Here is a 16,886-nt window from a genome sequence, read left to right as displayed (position 1 = left end):
AATATTCTAGAATAGAGTAGAAAAATATGTTTAGCTTGATTGTTCCATCACCTCCTATAAATAGAGGTGGTTCATTTGATATGTAACCAAACAACTAACCAAGCAAGAAACAAAGTAAGAAAACAAGAAATAAAGTAAGAGAGAAATTAAGAGTGAGTGCTAAATCAAGAGTGTTGCTGAAGCAAGAAACAAGTGTGATCAAGATTGTAAGACCGAAGCGGGTCCTTACTTTGATATAATAAAATTTAAGTTGTGAGAAATTGATTGTGCCCGTCGTCTCCCACAAAAATATTCAACAAGTGGTATTTAAGCCAGGTTGATAGGAGCGAGGCAGGAACTTAAAGAAGATCCTACAAGCTATTGTCGGAGGCTACACGTTTCGAGGCACTTATCAATGGCAGACTTCGCAAGCACTATCAATAGCGTTGAGAAGCTCAACGCAAGCAACTACGGATCATGGAGCATGAGAATGCAATACTACTTTCTCAGCCAGGAATTATGGGATATCATCGGTGGATCAGACACCACACCACCAATAGATGCTGAAGCAGCAAAAAGGTCGAAGACCAAAGCTGGAAAGGCCATGTATGCTCTCACTGTAACCATTGAGTATGAGTTCCTACAAAGGATTAAGAATGCCAAGACACCCAAAGAAGCTTGGGACACCTTGGCAATGATTTTTACAAAGAAGACTGATGCGAGATTACAAAGGCTTGAAAATGAGCTTTTGCCGATCTCTCAATAGAATATGACGATCAGTCAATACTTCTCAAAGGTAAAATCTTTATCTGATGAAATATCAAAATTAGATTTAGAGAATGCTATCACAAAGACAAGAATGAGGAGAATCATTGTTCATGGTCTAAGGCCGGAGTACAAAGGCATAATTACAGCCACACGGTGATAGGCCATAGAACCAACTTTATATGAGTTGGAAAATCTATTGGCAAATGAGGAAGATTTGGAGAAGCCATTATCAAGTTTCACGATAAATGATGAAGATAAGATGCTCTTCAGCAAAAGACATGACTATAAAAAAAGAGAAGTGGAGAGAATCTCACGGCCAGGGGGAGACCAAAACAATCAACATCAAAGAAGTCAACGACAAAACAAGCAAGTGAAAGGCTTTAACAACCGGCAAATGGAGAAGTGCTACAATTGTAGAAAGAAAGGACACTACGCCAGAGACTGCTGGTACAAGAAAGCAGAAGGTAATATAACTACTTCTTCCCAAAACCAGAAAGATGAAGAATAAGTTTCAGATTTCGAGACCTCTTATGCAGTTGAAGAAACTAATCAACAAGAGGAGCTTGTCACTTGTTAATATAACAAAGAAGAAGAGATTACACTTGCAACAGTAAGGGAGAAATTGGTCGATTATTAACATGATTGGAGAGTTCTCTTGCTCCTGGGTCTAGCAAATCATAAACATCAAAAGCAAAGACTTTGATCATACAAGTGACAACATCTGGAGAGTTCTCTTGCTCTTGGCGACTACTGATCGTATAAAGACGGTTTGTTCCTCCGCCAGTACCGGATGTAGCTCCTCTAGGTGCAGCCCTTTCTGGTAGAGCAACTGATGAAGATTGAGCTCTATTGCCCTAATTTCCATTACCTTGCCGATTCTTAGGACACTCTTTCATGAAGTGACCCTCTTGTCCATACTTGAAGCAACCTGTCTGGCCATCACGACACTTACCTGGATGGGTTCTTCTACACATAGCACATGCAGGATCCAGTTACCTCCTTGTGCCACACTACCCTGAGACTGTGCATGTCTAGCATTGAAGTTCTGCGAATTCTGACTATTATACTCACCTTTGTTTCTGGGTGCAGGTGCACTAGTAGATGATGGAGCAACTCCCTTTTGCTTTTGTTGAAATGATGAACGATTCACATTACTTTTCTGCTGCCCGAATTCATTCCCTATCTTAGCCTTCTTATTTCTAAATTCTTCCCTATCCCTCCGCTTCTCTTCCTCAACCTGCTGCACATAAACCATAAACTGCAAAATATCGATATCACCTATTAGCATTGCAGCCCTACCTTCCTTACTCGATAGATGAGACAGCCTAGCCACATACAATCTCATCCTACTTCTCATATCCGCAACCATCTCCGGAGAATAATGGGACAGCTGGGTGAACTTCAACCCACACTTATGAACACTCAAAGAATCTTACTTAAGTGTGAGGAATTCTCGTACCTTAGCCTATTTTAGTTCTCGAGGAAAGAAATGCCCCAAGAAAGCTTCCTCAAAACATTCCCATCTCGCGGGTGGTGGATCCTCAGCTCTACCCTCCTTCCACTAGTCAGACCAAGTCCTAGCAACATTCTTCAATTGATATGTAGCTAGTTCAATTCGCTTAGTATCGGCAACATGCATAACCTCAAACACCTTCTTTAGCTCCTTAATGAAGTTCTCTGGATCTTCAGTAGTGCTAAAACCCGTGAAACTTGGAGGATTCATCCTCAAGAACACTCAGATCCTCGAAGTATTAGCCACTTCCTGTCTAGCTCCTCTTTGTTGCCCAACCTGATTAGTCATAGCTTGAATTAGCATCCTTATAGCCTCACAAAACTCAGCATTAGTGACCCCTCCCTGAGGTTGCACTTTAGGTGCATTGGGTACCCCTTGCTCCTTAACATTACGTCTAGCAGGACGACCTCTGACAACTCTTTATAGAGGCATGATTATCTTAAAATACGCGTAAGCACGAATTAGAATAAACGTTTAAGAGATCAACCTCTAACACATGAAATGGGTATGAAAGACGTGAGAAATTTTTCCTAAGTGTTGCAGACTCCTAATTATAGATATGGCGCGTTTCACACCGATAACTAGGACTCTACAGACACAGTTTCATAGACTCGCTAGGACTCTTGAATTCTGGGATCTGATACCAAGTTTGTCACCCCTGAGCCTATACACTGAGGTGGTCGGCACTCGAGAACCATTATTGGCCCCAAGCGAACCCTTGGCCTGACTTACTTACTCAGTGGAACACTCTATGCATATTTATAATGATCAATTTCACTATAATCAACTTGAATGATAAAGTAACTAAGAATGTTTGAAAGTCAAATATTCAACTTGGCCAAAATGGCAACTCAAGTCTCAACATATGAAATAATAATGTCAAGACAACTGACTGCTATCTGTCTATAATGCCTCTAAAACAAAGAGGGATGTCGGGATAGGACCCCCGATCATCCTAACAACTGAAAACTAGAATGCAATGTAAAAAAGAGCCCTTCGGAAAGTAATGAGACTCACCAACTGACTCTGAGTGCTGAACCTGATCAACGAAGCGCTGGATGCTGATCCTGGTTACCTGCGTCTGCATCATAGGACGGTGCAGGCCAACTGGCATAAGTACATTGAATATACGAGTATGCGAGTTGGAATGCTAAACATAATATAGGCTTGAAAAGAGTTTGAAAGAAACACTTACCTTGGCTCTTCTCAACACATGAATAACTTTATTCATAACAAAGCAACGAAACACATACAATATATGAAAAGCTTTATATAACAGTGAAAGCAACTTAGTTCGTTAAAGGAAATGCAATAACAAACTCAACTTTACTCATATAATAAAGTAATATAGTTTATGTGGGAGTTTCTCTAACCGACAACTACCACTATGAGCCTAAGTGGTGATACAACATCTTGCCCACACTGCCACAACTGTCCTATACTTTGCCGTCATATACGACACCTTAACTAAGTGGATCCACTAGTCTATACTAAAAGCATCTTAAGACGTCATCTAAAGAGTATGATCCTTTACTACCCATGATGGCTACACGGTTTATGAAGACTTGAGTTAATATTAATTCGCGTTCCCATATCGGTGCTCAATACTACTCCCAAAATATACTTAGCTCATATGTTTTTAAAACAAACTTCTTTCTTTGGTTTGAGATAATTACTCAAAACTTAGTTTAAAAGTTCTCTTGGAAATCGGTGTTTCCCTTTCTTGCTCAGATGTGAAAACATTTCTAACATTTGGGAATACTTAGTTCCCTTATAACTTTTGGAGAAATTAACTCAACTCTTTACTCTTTGCTTAACTCAAAACTTAAGTCTTAAAACAAAGTTAAAATGTTTGTAAAAGACTTTTGAAAACTTTTATGAACTTCTCTTGGACTCTTAACTTTACTTGAATTCTTGACTCCTAACTCTCCTTGAATTGTATTATGTATTCAAGGATTGTGAATTGTGATAGGAAATATCTCATGATGTTTAGAAGTGTTTTTAGATAGCTAAACATGAGAAAATATCAAGAAGTCATTGTCTTGGAACAAGTTCGCGATGCGGAGTTTCATTTAAATATTTGATCGCGAAATTAAATTTTGAAATAGAGGAGTCCGCGTCCCAACCGCGACGCGGAGCTGATTTTTGTTCACTGGGGGAGCAAGTTTGCGACGCAGACTTGCGTGCCAAAACCCGCTCGACTTTTTCCCTCTTCGTTTTCCAGCCCCAATTCACCTAAACTCGACTACTGTTCTCAAATTCATTTTAGATTCAGATACCCAGCATATGTACTCAAGAATCTAACTCAAAACAACTCTAAAACGCAACGTAAAGATCTCAAAAACTTCTCAATTCAGCCCAATTCAAGAACGACATTCAAATTCAAGAATACATATCAAAAACATCAACTTTCAAACTCTTTTAGGACGAATTTCGCTGAACTAAACATGTTTGGCGCGTGGGTGAACGAACCCAATGCTATGAAAGACTCACATACCTTGTAGGATCGAATCCTTGGCGAATTCCTCAACCAAAATCACTAGAACTTGACGAATCTTGAGTTTCCCTTTTCCTTTCTCCTCTCTTATTTTTTCTAAAAGCCCTAGCGTATTTCTTAATTGCGTTAACTGAATTAACTCAGTTCAGACCCCAATTAAATTACTAAAAACGAATTTAATTAATTGGGTAAGGAAAAGACTAAATTACCCTTCCAAAATCCGGTTTAGACTTTCCTTATTTGAACAACCAACTTCCAAAGGGCCTATCACACTCATACGAGCACGAAATCAGGCAAACTCGGTGGCGTTGGAAAGATTATTCCAAAATATTTCCAACCATTTCTGGAAGTACATCTAACTCATCTTGATCTATGAGATATGGACGTTTGAAGTTGACCTAAATTCTACTTAACAATACATCACAAAATTTCCAGATTTTCATTCTTTCCAAAAACGACTATTTCCTATTCTTAGCTTCTTCCTAGTTATTTCTAATTGTGAGATGTTACAATATCCCCCCTTGGGAACAATCGTCCTCGAATGAGATTACCCTTACTAGGCTAAGGGTGTAACATCTAACATTCAACTCAAACACCCAACAAGCAAAACAATTTCGACATGCAAACTTATAAATGAAAGAGTACTAAGAATATAATTTGTACCTTGATCTGAAATTTCTCTAGATTCGAAGAGATATGGATATCTCTTCTTCATATCCTCCTCAGCCTCCCAAGTAGCTTCCTCAACAAATTGGTTCCTCCAAAGGACTTTGGCTGATGCTACCTCTTTTGTTCTCAACTTGCGAACTTGGCGATCTAGAATCTGAACAGGAATCTCCTCATAAGATAAGCTATCCTCGATCCCAATATCTTCAGTTGGCCATTGGCAGGCGATCGTGTTTTTCACAGGATTTTTCGTTACTCATGTCAGCATTCTCACTTCTGATATCTCTAGGTCTTGTCACAAAAAACCTTCCTAGGCCTGTTGAGATCTTTCCCTGTGCGGGTAAATTTGGGCTTAGGAGGGGAATACCTCTTGTGGTAGCTCCAATTCATAAGCTACTTTATCAATCCTCTTGGCTATTCAATAAGGTCCAATATACCGGGGACTAAGCTTCCCCTTCTTACCAAATCTTATAACACCCTTCATGGGTGAAACTTTAAGATATACTCAATCATCCACTTCAAACTCTAACTCCCTTCTCCTAACATCAGTGTACGATTTCTGACGACTCTGCACTATTTTCAACCTTTCTTGAATCACTTTCACCTTCTCCATAGCTTGATGAACTAAATCAGGTCCTATCAACCCCGCTTCACCAACTTTAAACCATCCAATAGGAGACCTGCACCTTCTCCCATAAAGAGCTTCATAAGGAGCCATTTGGATGCTAGAGTGGTAACTATTGGTGTAGGTGAACTCGATGAGAAGTAGGTGATCATCCCAATTACCCTTGAAATCAATCATGCATACCCTCAACATATCTTCTAAGGTCTGAATAGTGCGCTCTGCTTGCCCATCTATCTGAGGATGAAAATCAGTACTTAAGTTCACCTTTGAACCCAAGCCTTTCTGAAAAGTTCCAAAACTATGCAGTAAATTGCGCACCTCTGTCTAAAATAATGGAGAGTGGAACCCCATGAAGTCTTACCACCTATTTAATATATAGCTTAGCATAATGTTCTACTGAATGGGTAGTCTTCACCGGCAAAAAGTGGGCTGATTTTGTCATTCTATCGATAATCACCCAAATAGAATCATGTTGCCTACAAGACCTCGGTAAACCTGTGATGAAATCTATATTAATCATCTCCCACTTCCATTCCAGAAGTTCTATATTCTGAGCCAAACCACCGGGCCTTTGATGCTCTACTTTAGCTTGTTGGCAATTCGGACACATAGTAACAAATTCTGCAATGCCCTTCTTCATACTACTCCACCAATACACCTCTCTCAAATCGCGATACATCTTTGTGGACCCCGGATGAATGGAATATCTAGAGCTATGAACATCCTCCATGATCCTCTCTTGGAGTTCATCCACTCTTGGTACACACAATCTACCTTGATACCTCAACACACCATCTCCCCCTTGTTCAAAAGCCATAAATTTTTGATTATGAACATTTGCCTTCAATTCCAGCAAAATTGGGTATTGATCATGCTTCTCTTTTACTTCTGACACTAATGATAATTCAGTCCCATTCATCACCACCAGTTCTTCCTCTATGGAATCCATTAGTCGAACTCCCAGGCGTGCAAGTCTATGCACATCTTTCGCTAACTCCCTCTTTTCTTCCTCAACATGGGCGGTACTACCTATTGACAACCTGCTCAAGGAATCAGCAACACCATTAGCCTTACCTGGGTGGTAAAGAATACTCACGTCGTAATCCTTGAGTAATTCTAACCACCTCATTTTGTCTTAGATTAATCTTTTTTTGAGTAAACACATACTGAAGACTCTTGTGATCAGTGAATACTTCTACATGAACACCATACAAATAATGACGCCATATCTTCAAAGAAAATACTATAGCAGCCAACTTTAAGTCATGGGTTGGGTAATTCTTCTCATGAACTTTCAACTGTCTGGAGGCATATGATATAACCTTGCCATTCTGCATTAGCACACAACGCAAACCAACTCTAGACGCATCACAATAAACCACAAAACCTTGAGTACCTTCTGGTAAGGTCAAAACTGGGTAGTAGTCAACCACTTTTTCAATTCATGAAAGCTTTTCTCACAAGCTTCAGACCATTGAAACTTTATTGTCTTCTGAGTTAACTTGGTCAAAGGGGGTGAAATGGGTGAGAACCCCTCTACAAACCATCTATAATAGCCAGCCAAACCCAAGAAACTCCTAATATCTATTGAAGATGTGGGTCTAGGCCAATTCTGCATTGCTTCAATTTTTTGAGTATCAACTTTAATTCCCTCTCTAGACACAATGTGACCTATGAATGCCATAGACTCAAGCCAAAACTCACACTTAGAGAACTTGGCATACAACTCTCTATCTTTCAAAGTCTGGAGAAGTACTCTGAGATGACTAGCATGATCTTCTTCATTCCTTGAGTAGATTAGTATGTCATCAATGAAGACGATAACAAACTTATCTAAATAAGGTTTGAATACTCTATTTATAAGGTCCATGAATGCTGCATGCGCATTGGTCAAACCGAAGGACATGACCAGAAACTCATAACGACCATAACGGGTTCTGAAAGCTGTCTTAGGAATATCACATTCCCTCACTCTTAACTGATGGTAGCCTGATCTGAGATCTATCTTAGAGAAACAAGTAGCACCCTGAAGTTGATCGAAAAGATCATCAATCATTGGGAGAGGATATTTGTTCTTGATGGTAACCTTGTTCAACTGACGGTAATCTATACACATTCAAAGGGAACCATCTTTCTTTCTCACAAATAAGACCGGAGCGCCCCAAGGTGAGACACTTGGTCAAATGAAACCCTTATCAATAAGATCTTTAATTTTAACTGCTCTTTAAGATCTTTCAACTCTGCTGGTGCCATTCTATATGGCGGAATAGATATATGATGAGTATCTAGAAGAATGTCTATGCCGAAGTCTATTTCTCTCTAAGGAGGGACTCTGGGAAGATCATCCGAAAAAACTTTTGGAAACTCTTTTACTACTAGAACTGATTGAATAAGATGTATCTCAACACTAGAGTCATTAACTCGGACTAAGTGATAGACATACCCCTTGGAAACTAACTTCTTTCCTTAAGGTATGAAATAAAACGACCCTTAGGCACTGCTGAACTGCTTATCCACTCTAAGACTGGCTCATTAGGAAATTGGAACTTAACAACTCGAGTTCTATAATCAATGGAGAAATAACAGGCGTGAAGCCAATCCATACCTAGAATGACATCAAAATCTACCATGTCTAACTCAATTAAATAAGCCATGGTGTCTTTGTGATTGATGGAAATGACACAATCACGATATACTCGCTCAGTTAGAATAGACTCCCCAATAGGTGTAGAAACACAAAAGGATTCATTGAGTTTTTCAGGAAGAACATCAAACTTATTTGCAACATAAGGGGTCACAAAAGATAAACTTGCTCCTGGGTCTAACAAAGTATGAACATCAAAAGCAAATACTTTGATCATACTAGTGACAACATCTAGAGAGTTCTCTTGCTTTTGGTGACTAGTGATCGCATAAAGAAGGTTTGTTCCTCCACCAGTACCGGATATAGCTCCTCTAGGTGCATCCCTTTCTGGTGGAGAAACTGATGAAGATTGAGCTCTGTTGCCCTAATTTCCATTACCTTGCCAGTTCTTAGGACACTCTTTCATGAAGTGACCCTCTTGTCCATACTTGAAGCAACTTGTCTGGCCATCACGACACTTACCTGGTGGGTTCTTCCACCCTTAGCACACGCAAGAGCCCAGTTACCTCCTTGTGCCACACTACCCTGAGACTGTGCAGGTCTAGCTCTGAAGTTCTGCGAATTCTGACTATTATACTCACCTTTGTTTCTGGGTGTAGGTGCACTAGCAGATGATGAAGCAAGTCCCTTTTGCTTTTGTTGAAATGATGAACGGTTCACATTATTTTTCTGCTGCCCAGATTCACTCTCTGTCTTAGTCGTCTTATTTCTAAACTCTTCCCTATCCCTCAGCTTCCCTTCCTCAACTTGCTGCATATAAACCATCAACCGCGAAATATCCATGTCACCTATTAGCATTGCAACCCTACCTTCCTTACTCGACAGATGAGACAAGCCAGCGACAGACAAGCTCATCCTACTCCTCATATCCGCAACTATCTCCGAATCATAACGAGACAACTGGGTGAACTTTAACCCATACTCATGAACGCTCAAAGAATCCTGCTTAAGTGTGAGGAACTCTCGTACCTTAGCCTCTTTCAGTTCTCGAGAAAAGAAAGCTTTCTAAAAACATTCCCATCTCGCAGGTGGTGCATCCTCAGCTCTACCCTCCTTCCACTGGTTAGACCAAGTCCTAGCAACATTCTTCAGTTGGTATGCAACTAGTTCAACTCGCTCAGTATCGGCAACATGCATAGCCTCAAACACCTTCTTTAGCTCCTCAATAAAGTTCTCTGGATCCTCAATAGTTCTCAAACCCGTGAAACTTGGAGGATTCATCCTCAAGAACTCTCGGATCATCAAAGTATCAGTCACTTCCTATCTAGCTCCTCTTTGTTTCCCAACCTAATTATTCACAACTTGACTTAACATCCTTATGGCCTCACGGAACTCAATATTGGTGACCCCTCCTTGGGGTTGCACGTCAGGTGCATTGGGTACCCCTTGCTCCTCAACATTACGTCTAGCAGGACGACCTCTGACAGCTCTTCGTGGATGCATGATTATCTGAAAACACGCGCAAGAACGAATTAGAAGGAACTTTTTAGAGATCAAACTCTAACACATGAAATGAATATGAAATGAGTGAGAAATATTTCCTAAGTTTTGCAGCCTCCTAATTATAGATGTGGCGTGCTTCACATCGATAACTAGGACTCTACATACACGGCTTCATAGAATCCCTAGGACTCTTGAACTCTGATACAAAGTTTTTCACGCCCAGAGCCTATACCCTGGGTGTGGCCGGCACTCGAGAACCATTGCTGGCCCCAAACGAACCCTTGGCCTGGCTTGCTTACTCAGCGGAACACTCTGTGCATATTTATAGTGATCAATTTCACTATGCCCAACTTGAATGATAAAGTAACAAAGAATGTTTGAAAGTCAAATATTCAACTTGGCCAAAATGGAAACTCAAGTCTCAATATATGAAATAATAATATAAAGACAACTGACTACTATCTGTCTATGAAGCCTCTAAAACAAAGAGGGATGTCGGGACAGGACCCCCCTTCGAAAAGTAAGGAGGCTCACCAACTGACTCTGAGTGCTGAACCTGATCAACCAAGCACTAGATGCTGATCCTGGTTACCTGTGTCTGCATCATAAGATGATGCAGGCCAACTAGCATTAGTACATTGAATGTACGAGTATGCGAGTTGGAATGCTAAACATAACATCGGCTTGAAAAGATTTTGAAAGAAACACTTACCTTGGCTCTTCTCAACTCAGGAATAACTTAACTCATAACGAAGCAATGAAACACATGCGATATATGAAAAGCTTTATAAAATAGTAAAAGCAACTTAGTTCATTAAAGAAAATGCAATAACAAACTCAACTTTACTCATATAATAATGTAATATAGTTTCTGTGGGAGTTTCTCTTACCGACAACCACCACTATGAGCCTAAGTGGTGATACATCCTCTTGCCCATGCTACCAGAACTGTCCTATACTTTGCCATCATATAGGATGCCTTAACTAAGTGGATACACTAGTCTATGCTAAAAGCATCTTAAGGAGTCATCTAAAAAGTATGATCCTTTACTACCCATGATGGCTACATGGTTTATGGAGACTTGAGTTAATATGAACACGCGTCCCCATATCGGTGCTCAATACTACTCCTAAAATATACTTAGCTCATATGTTTTTAAAACAAACTTCTTTCTTTGGTTTGAGATGATTACTCAAAACATAGCTTAAAATCTCTCTTGGAAATCGGTGTTTCCCTTTCTTGCTCAAATGTGAAAACCTTTTTAACTTTCGGGATTACTTAGTTCCCTTATAACTTTTGGAGAAATGAACTCAACTCTTTACTCTTTGCTTAACTCAAAACTTAAGTCTTAAAACAAAGTTAAAACATTTGTAAAAGACTTTTGAAAACTTTTATGAACTTCTCTTGGACTCCTAACTTTACTTGACTTCTTGACTGCTAACTCTCCTTGAATTGAATTATTGATTCAAGAATTGTGAATTGTGATAGGAAAGATCTCATGATGTTTAGAAGTGTTTTTAGATAGTTAAATATGAGAAAAGATCAAGAAGTCATTGTCTTGTAACAAGTTCACAACGCGGAGTTTCATTTAAATATTTGATCACAAAATTAAATTTTGAAATAGAGGAGTCCGCGTCCTAATCGCGACGCGGAGCTGATTTTTGTTCACTAGGGGACCAAGTACGCGACGCGGACTTGCGTGCCAAAACCCACTCGACTTTTTCCATCTTCGTTTTCCAGCCCCAATTCGCCTAAACTCGACTATTGTTCTCAAATTCATTTTAGATCCCGATACCCAGCATATGTACTCAAGAATCTAACTCAAAACAACTCTAAAACTCAACGTAAAGATCTCAGAAACTCCTCAATTCAGCCCAATTCAAGAACAACATTCAAATTCAAGAATACATATCAAGAACATCAACTTTCAAACTCTTTTAGGACGAATTTCGCTGAACTAAATCTGTTTGGTGTGTGGGTGAACGAACCTAATGCTATGAAAAACTAACATACCTTGTAGGATCAAATCCTTGGCGAATTCCTCAACCAAAATTGCTAGAATTTGACGAATCTTGAGTTTCCCCTCTCCTTTCTCCTCTTTTCTCTTTTCTCTTTTCTCAAAGCCCTAGCGTATTTCTTGATTGTGTAAACTGAATTAACTTAGTTCAGACCCCAATTAAATTACTAAAAACAGATTTAATTAATTGGGTAAGGAAAAGACTAAACTACCCTTCCAAAATCCGGTTTAGACCTTCCTTATTTGAACAACCCAACTTCCAAAGGGCATATCTCACTCATTCGAGCTCGAAATCGTGAAAACTCGGCGACGTTGGAAAGATTATTCCAAGATATTTCCAACCATATCTGGAAGTACATCCAACTCATCCTGAGCTAGGAGATATGGCCGTTTGAAGTTGACCAAAACTCAACTTAACAATACTTAACAAAATTTTCAGATTTTCATGCTTGCCAAAAACGACTGTTTCCTATTCTTAGCTTCTTCATAGTTATTTCAAATTGCGAGAAGTTACATAACCGCGTCAATGATTCTTCTTAGTATTTATTTCTTTGTTTAGAAATTTGATAAATTTCAATTGAATTTTGGTTTGATAGGTTTGACCTGCAGAGACAGTAAATTTCATAAACTAATCTCTTCATTTTTGTTAGAAATTATTTCAGTTTTTCCTATCAGAAATTATTTCAGTGATTTACCAAAGCATTTAACTTTTGGTTAATATACTTTGTATTAAAAGTGAGACTTTTGAAGGCCGAACACATATTCCACTAATTGTACTGCATGCTTTATAGATAATATTTTTCAATTTTGCATCATTTTTAGGCCTGTAAAATGTTGTAAATGTTAATGTCTATATTGATGAGACTAAATTATATCTCCATACAAGTTAACTGTTATCACTATAGGTGTAAGTACCTCTTCGTCTTCCAAAATTAGATTTTGGAATCTGAGTTTTTTATGGGCTTACTCAGTGCCGGCTCTATGCTTTGGAAAATAAGGCTTTTGCCTTAGGCCCCCAAATTTTTATCAAGAATAAATTATGAGTTAAAATTTCTATACAAAAATTGATTATTTATGATAAAAAGTACAATTTTTTAAAATATATATTATTTTACCAACTGTAACATCTTTTGTACTTTGTTAAAAATAAGAATTAATAGTGAAAAGTGTTGAACAAAGTGAGTTACAAATTCTTTTTTATTTCTTTTTAAATTTTAGTTTCAAGCATTACTAAAAGCATATTAAAATGGGATATGTCAAGTCGTCAACTTCTTGGGTCAAATTCTATGGTTCTAACTCTTATCTTTATTTAATATTTGTCAACTTATTACTTATAGAATTATGTTAACAATTCAAATAATAATTGCCTCACTGAAATGATGTTTTTCAATGTTGAGTTAATAAAATCTTACCTAAAATTAATAACTAAAAAAATAATATTAAAATACTAATAATCTTAATCTAAATAGTGTAAGAAAAATAAATTTTGAATAAATACATATATGAAGTTTGTTTATATTGGCCTCGAATTGAAATTTCGCTTTAGATCCTCAATCACGTTGAGCCGCCCCTGGGCTTATTCTTGCTCTACTCATGTCCACAATTTGGACTTAACATGTCCAATCCGGTGTTTCAGTTGTTATTCGATCAATGTTCAATCTTAGCGCCATATGCCTGCTAGGAAAATGACTTTAACAACAATAGTGACAAGAACTATTGTACATATCATTCATATAACATTGCTTCTCGGAAAGGTTCACCAAATAAAATACTTGTTTGGTAAAGTTTTAGAAAAAAAAAGAAAGATGCAAGTTGAAAATTTTCCCATAAATCATTAAATCCATAAAAAAAATAGACTTAAAATTTTCAATAGAAATGGGACTTCTTGGATGAACACTGCATTAAAGAATTGGACCAAAAGCTATTTAGATTGTACTATGATGCATTTAATATTTTATTGTTTGTGGTCCATTTTCATTGGCTATAAAATTTCATGCATTTTTCAAGAGACATCTGTATTATGAAATGTCAGACGTGTCTTTATTTGCTTGTTGATTATACTTGCTACAAAACATAGACCTTGGCTTTCTCTTTCCACTTCCCACAACTCTCTTCATGTTCCATCTTTTGAAAGTGTTAGCTCTCTTCATCGTCCATCTTCTGAAAGTGTTGATGCAGTTTAACGTATTTATTATCCCTTTGTTCTTCTTCTCTCTTCAATTTTCTTTGTGCTCAAATGATAAACTGAGAATGACAGTTGAATTTTTGTTTCTAATTAAAGGGAAAAATCAAAATGGGTCATTTCTAATTAGGGGTAATACATGGCTGAAAATTTGATTTTTCCATTCAAATTTCTTTCTAACCAAATGGGTAAATCAAAATGAAAGTTTGTATCTTCAATGTCTTTCCCAATTTTTGGTCGTCAACAAAGGGAGTAATCGAAATGGTATTTCTATTCATGCAATAGACAAATTCAGTTTCTTTGTTGATATTGAATTTGTAATTATGCTTATGTTATTTGGTTGATGTACATGTTTTGAACTGTGAGTGTATCTTAGGATAGTTTTGAGCATTGATGATCTCTATGAATTTAACCACTCTATTTTAGATCCCATTTCTTGGGTGGGAAGTCTCAAATCTATCTATATATAATAGGAGAAGAAAAAGTGTCACATGTCAGCCATAAATTTCTCCATTTTTTAGTTTTAAATTTATATATAAAAAATTAATCTGCATTAGTTATTAAATTTAAATTTTAAATTTTAAAAAATCAATAGATATTTTAAATGATTTTTTTTAAAAAACTAGAAAGTTACCAAAGTTAATATAACTCTTTTCAATTCTTTTTATTTTTTATTTAAAAATACGGATTCTACATATGGTTAAATTTTTATTGACTCTTATTTTTATTTTCTAATGAGAATATTTATTTTTATCCTATGTATTTGCGAGTATAAGTGGGCATATGGGGTAATGTGTGTAGTTTTAAAACTGCCAATTGATGTCATTTGACAAAAAAAAATGCACAAGTTTAAAATAGGACACTTAATTAATTAAAAAAAAGGTTTTAAACTTAGTAAATTAAAATAAAAATAAAAATTACTATTGATAATAGGGCATCCAGTTTATCTTATATAGGAGTTATAATTTCATTTTAATTTGTGAATTTTAGTTAAATTGCATGTTTTTTAAATTAGAAACTAAACAATTATTTATTTAAATAACTAATCCAATAATAATTCAATAATACTTAATATATTGAAAACTCCTATTTGGTATTGCATTTTTATTTGACAAGTGTACCACCAATCATTCAATTAGTGATTAATAAATGATTAAAGTTTTTAATTACTCAATTATTTCAATAAATATTGATGTAAATTTATATCCGGACAATAAAAAGTCACGTGCCATTGTTTAATGCTACAAATAATCAAGAAATTATTTGAGAAAAAATATCTCCTATTTTTAATTTAAAATTTGAATTTCAAAACACAAGTAACTAACCTTATCCTTATAAAAATAGACATCTTTCAAAAAAAAAACTACTGCCCACAATTTCATCAACCCACTTTTTCATAAAAATCTATTATTTACAAAACCTATTCTCTTTTATGATGAGGTTGGTGACTTGAGTTTAAGTGATTTCTTGGTCATGTAACTGAGCAGTGTCATTCATATCAATTTGATATAAAGGTAAATTTTGTTAGTGAAAATAGTGATGTAGTTTGATTTTTTTAAATATAGAACTGCATGTAATTGCAGTTATTTTTTTGAAATATGAATAAGAAGGTGAACAATAATGAAAAAATTGTAAGGAGTGATTTAGGATAAATTTCATGAAACAGTTTAACGAATTTCTTTGTAAGTAAACTTCTTATCTTTTACTCACTTTGAATTTATTTGGATAATTTCACTTTGTTTTTGTTGATTTTCGACATGATTGTCTAGGATGAGGAAAATGTTGAAAAAACATGAAGTTAATTCAGTTATTTATGTTATTTTCTATTCAAACGTTTTACCTTAATGGTGATAGTTTAGAAGTTCTATACGAAAGTCCTACTTTTTTTTAAATATTATTTTAATAAGAAAAACAAATATTATCATATGTATATAAGAGATTCTTGAGAAGTTCACTAATATTTTTTTGTTATATTATAAAGGAAAATGATCTTTCTCCACAGGTTCTTAAAGGCACATGGAGAGGAGTAAAATCTGAGTTATATGCAGTTAGTACTGTTTGTTTTTTTTACAAATATATATAATTTGATTTAATAATAATAAATAATGCCAATGAACTAAATGCAACAAAAATCTATATGTTCTGAAAATCACTTTAATCATGTTATTGTCAAATATGTTTTAACATATGAAATATGTCTTCACATATTTATGAAATTAGTTTTAGAGTGAGTAATATTTTAAATGACAAGTATTTCACATATAAAATTTTTGTTTGAGTCTTTTGAGGAATCTACATTGAAATTATGAAATCTGAATAAAGCAAAATTTATATTATTTGACAATATCTTGATATGACATTTGTATTTATTATAAACATATCACAAATTGCAATCATATAACAAAACTGAATCGAAGCTTTTTTTTTTTTTTGTACCCTTCTTTATCATGATATATAATTTATTTATTTATTTTTACCCATATTAGTTATTACATAAAAATATACATTTAAAGAATTCATTACAATTCTAACATAATTATACTCACAATTT

At 36.0% G+C, this 16,886-nt stretch overlaps 1 protein-coding gene across 1 annotated transcript; it reads right to left on the bottom strand.

Annotated features, from left to right (window-relative positions):
• Nucleotides 1–2,482: 2,482 nt before the first annotated feature.
• Nucleotides 2,483–9,913, bottom strand: LOC125830104 (uncharacterized). The gene is made up of 4 exons (XM_049509316.1): nucleotides 9,706–9,913; nucleotides 9,353–9,567; nucleotides 8,912–9,056; nucleotides 2,483–2,676 (listed from the first exon to the last, which is right to left on the bottom strand). The coding sequence occupies exons 1-4, from the start codon at nucleotides 9,911–9,913 to the stop codon at nucleotides 2,483–2,485; spliced, it is 762 nt and encodes a 253-aa protein (XP_049365273.1).
• Nucleotides 9,914–16,886: the final 6,973 nt, after the last annotated feature.

This window comes from Solanum verrucosum, unplaced genomic scaffold (genome assembly GCF_900185275.1).
Source record: "Solanum verrucosum unplaced genomic scaffold, falcon-dt-bn FXZP01000151.1, whole genome shotgun sequence".
In the NCBI taxonomy this organism is placed as follows: Eukaryota; Viridiplantae; Streptophyta; class Magnoliopsida; order Solanales; family Solanaceae; genus Solanum; species Solanum verrucosum.
This window is presented reverse-complemented; position numbering and strand designations above follow the sequence as displayed.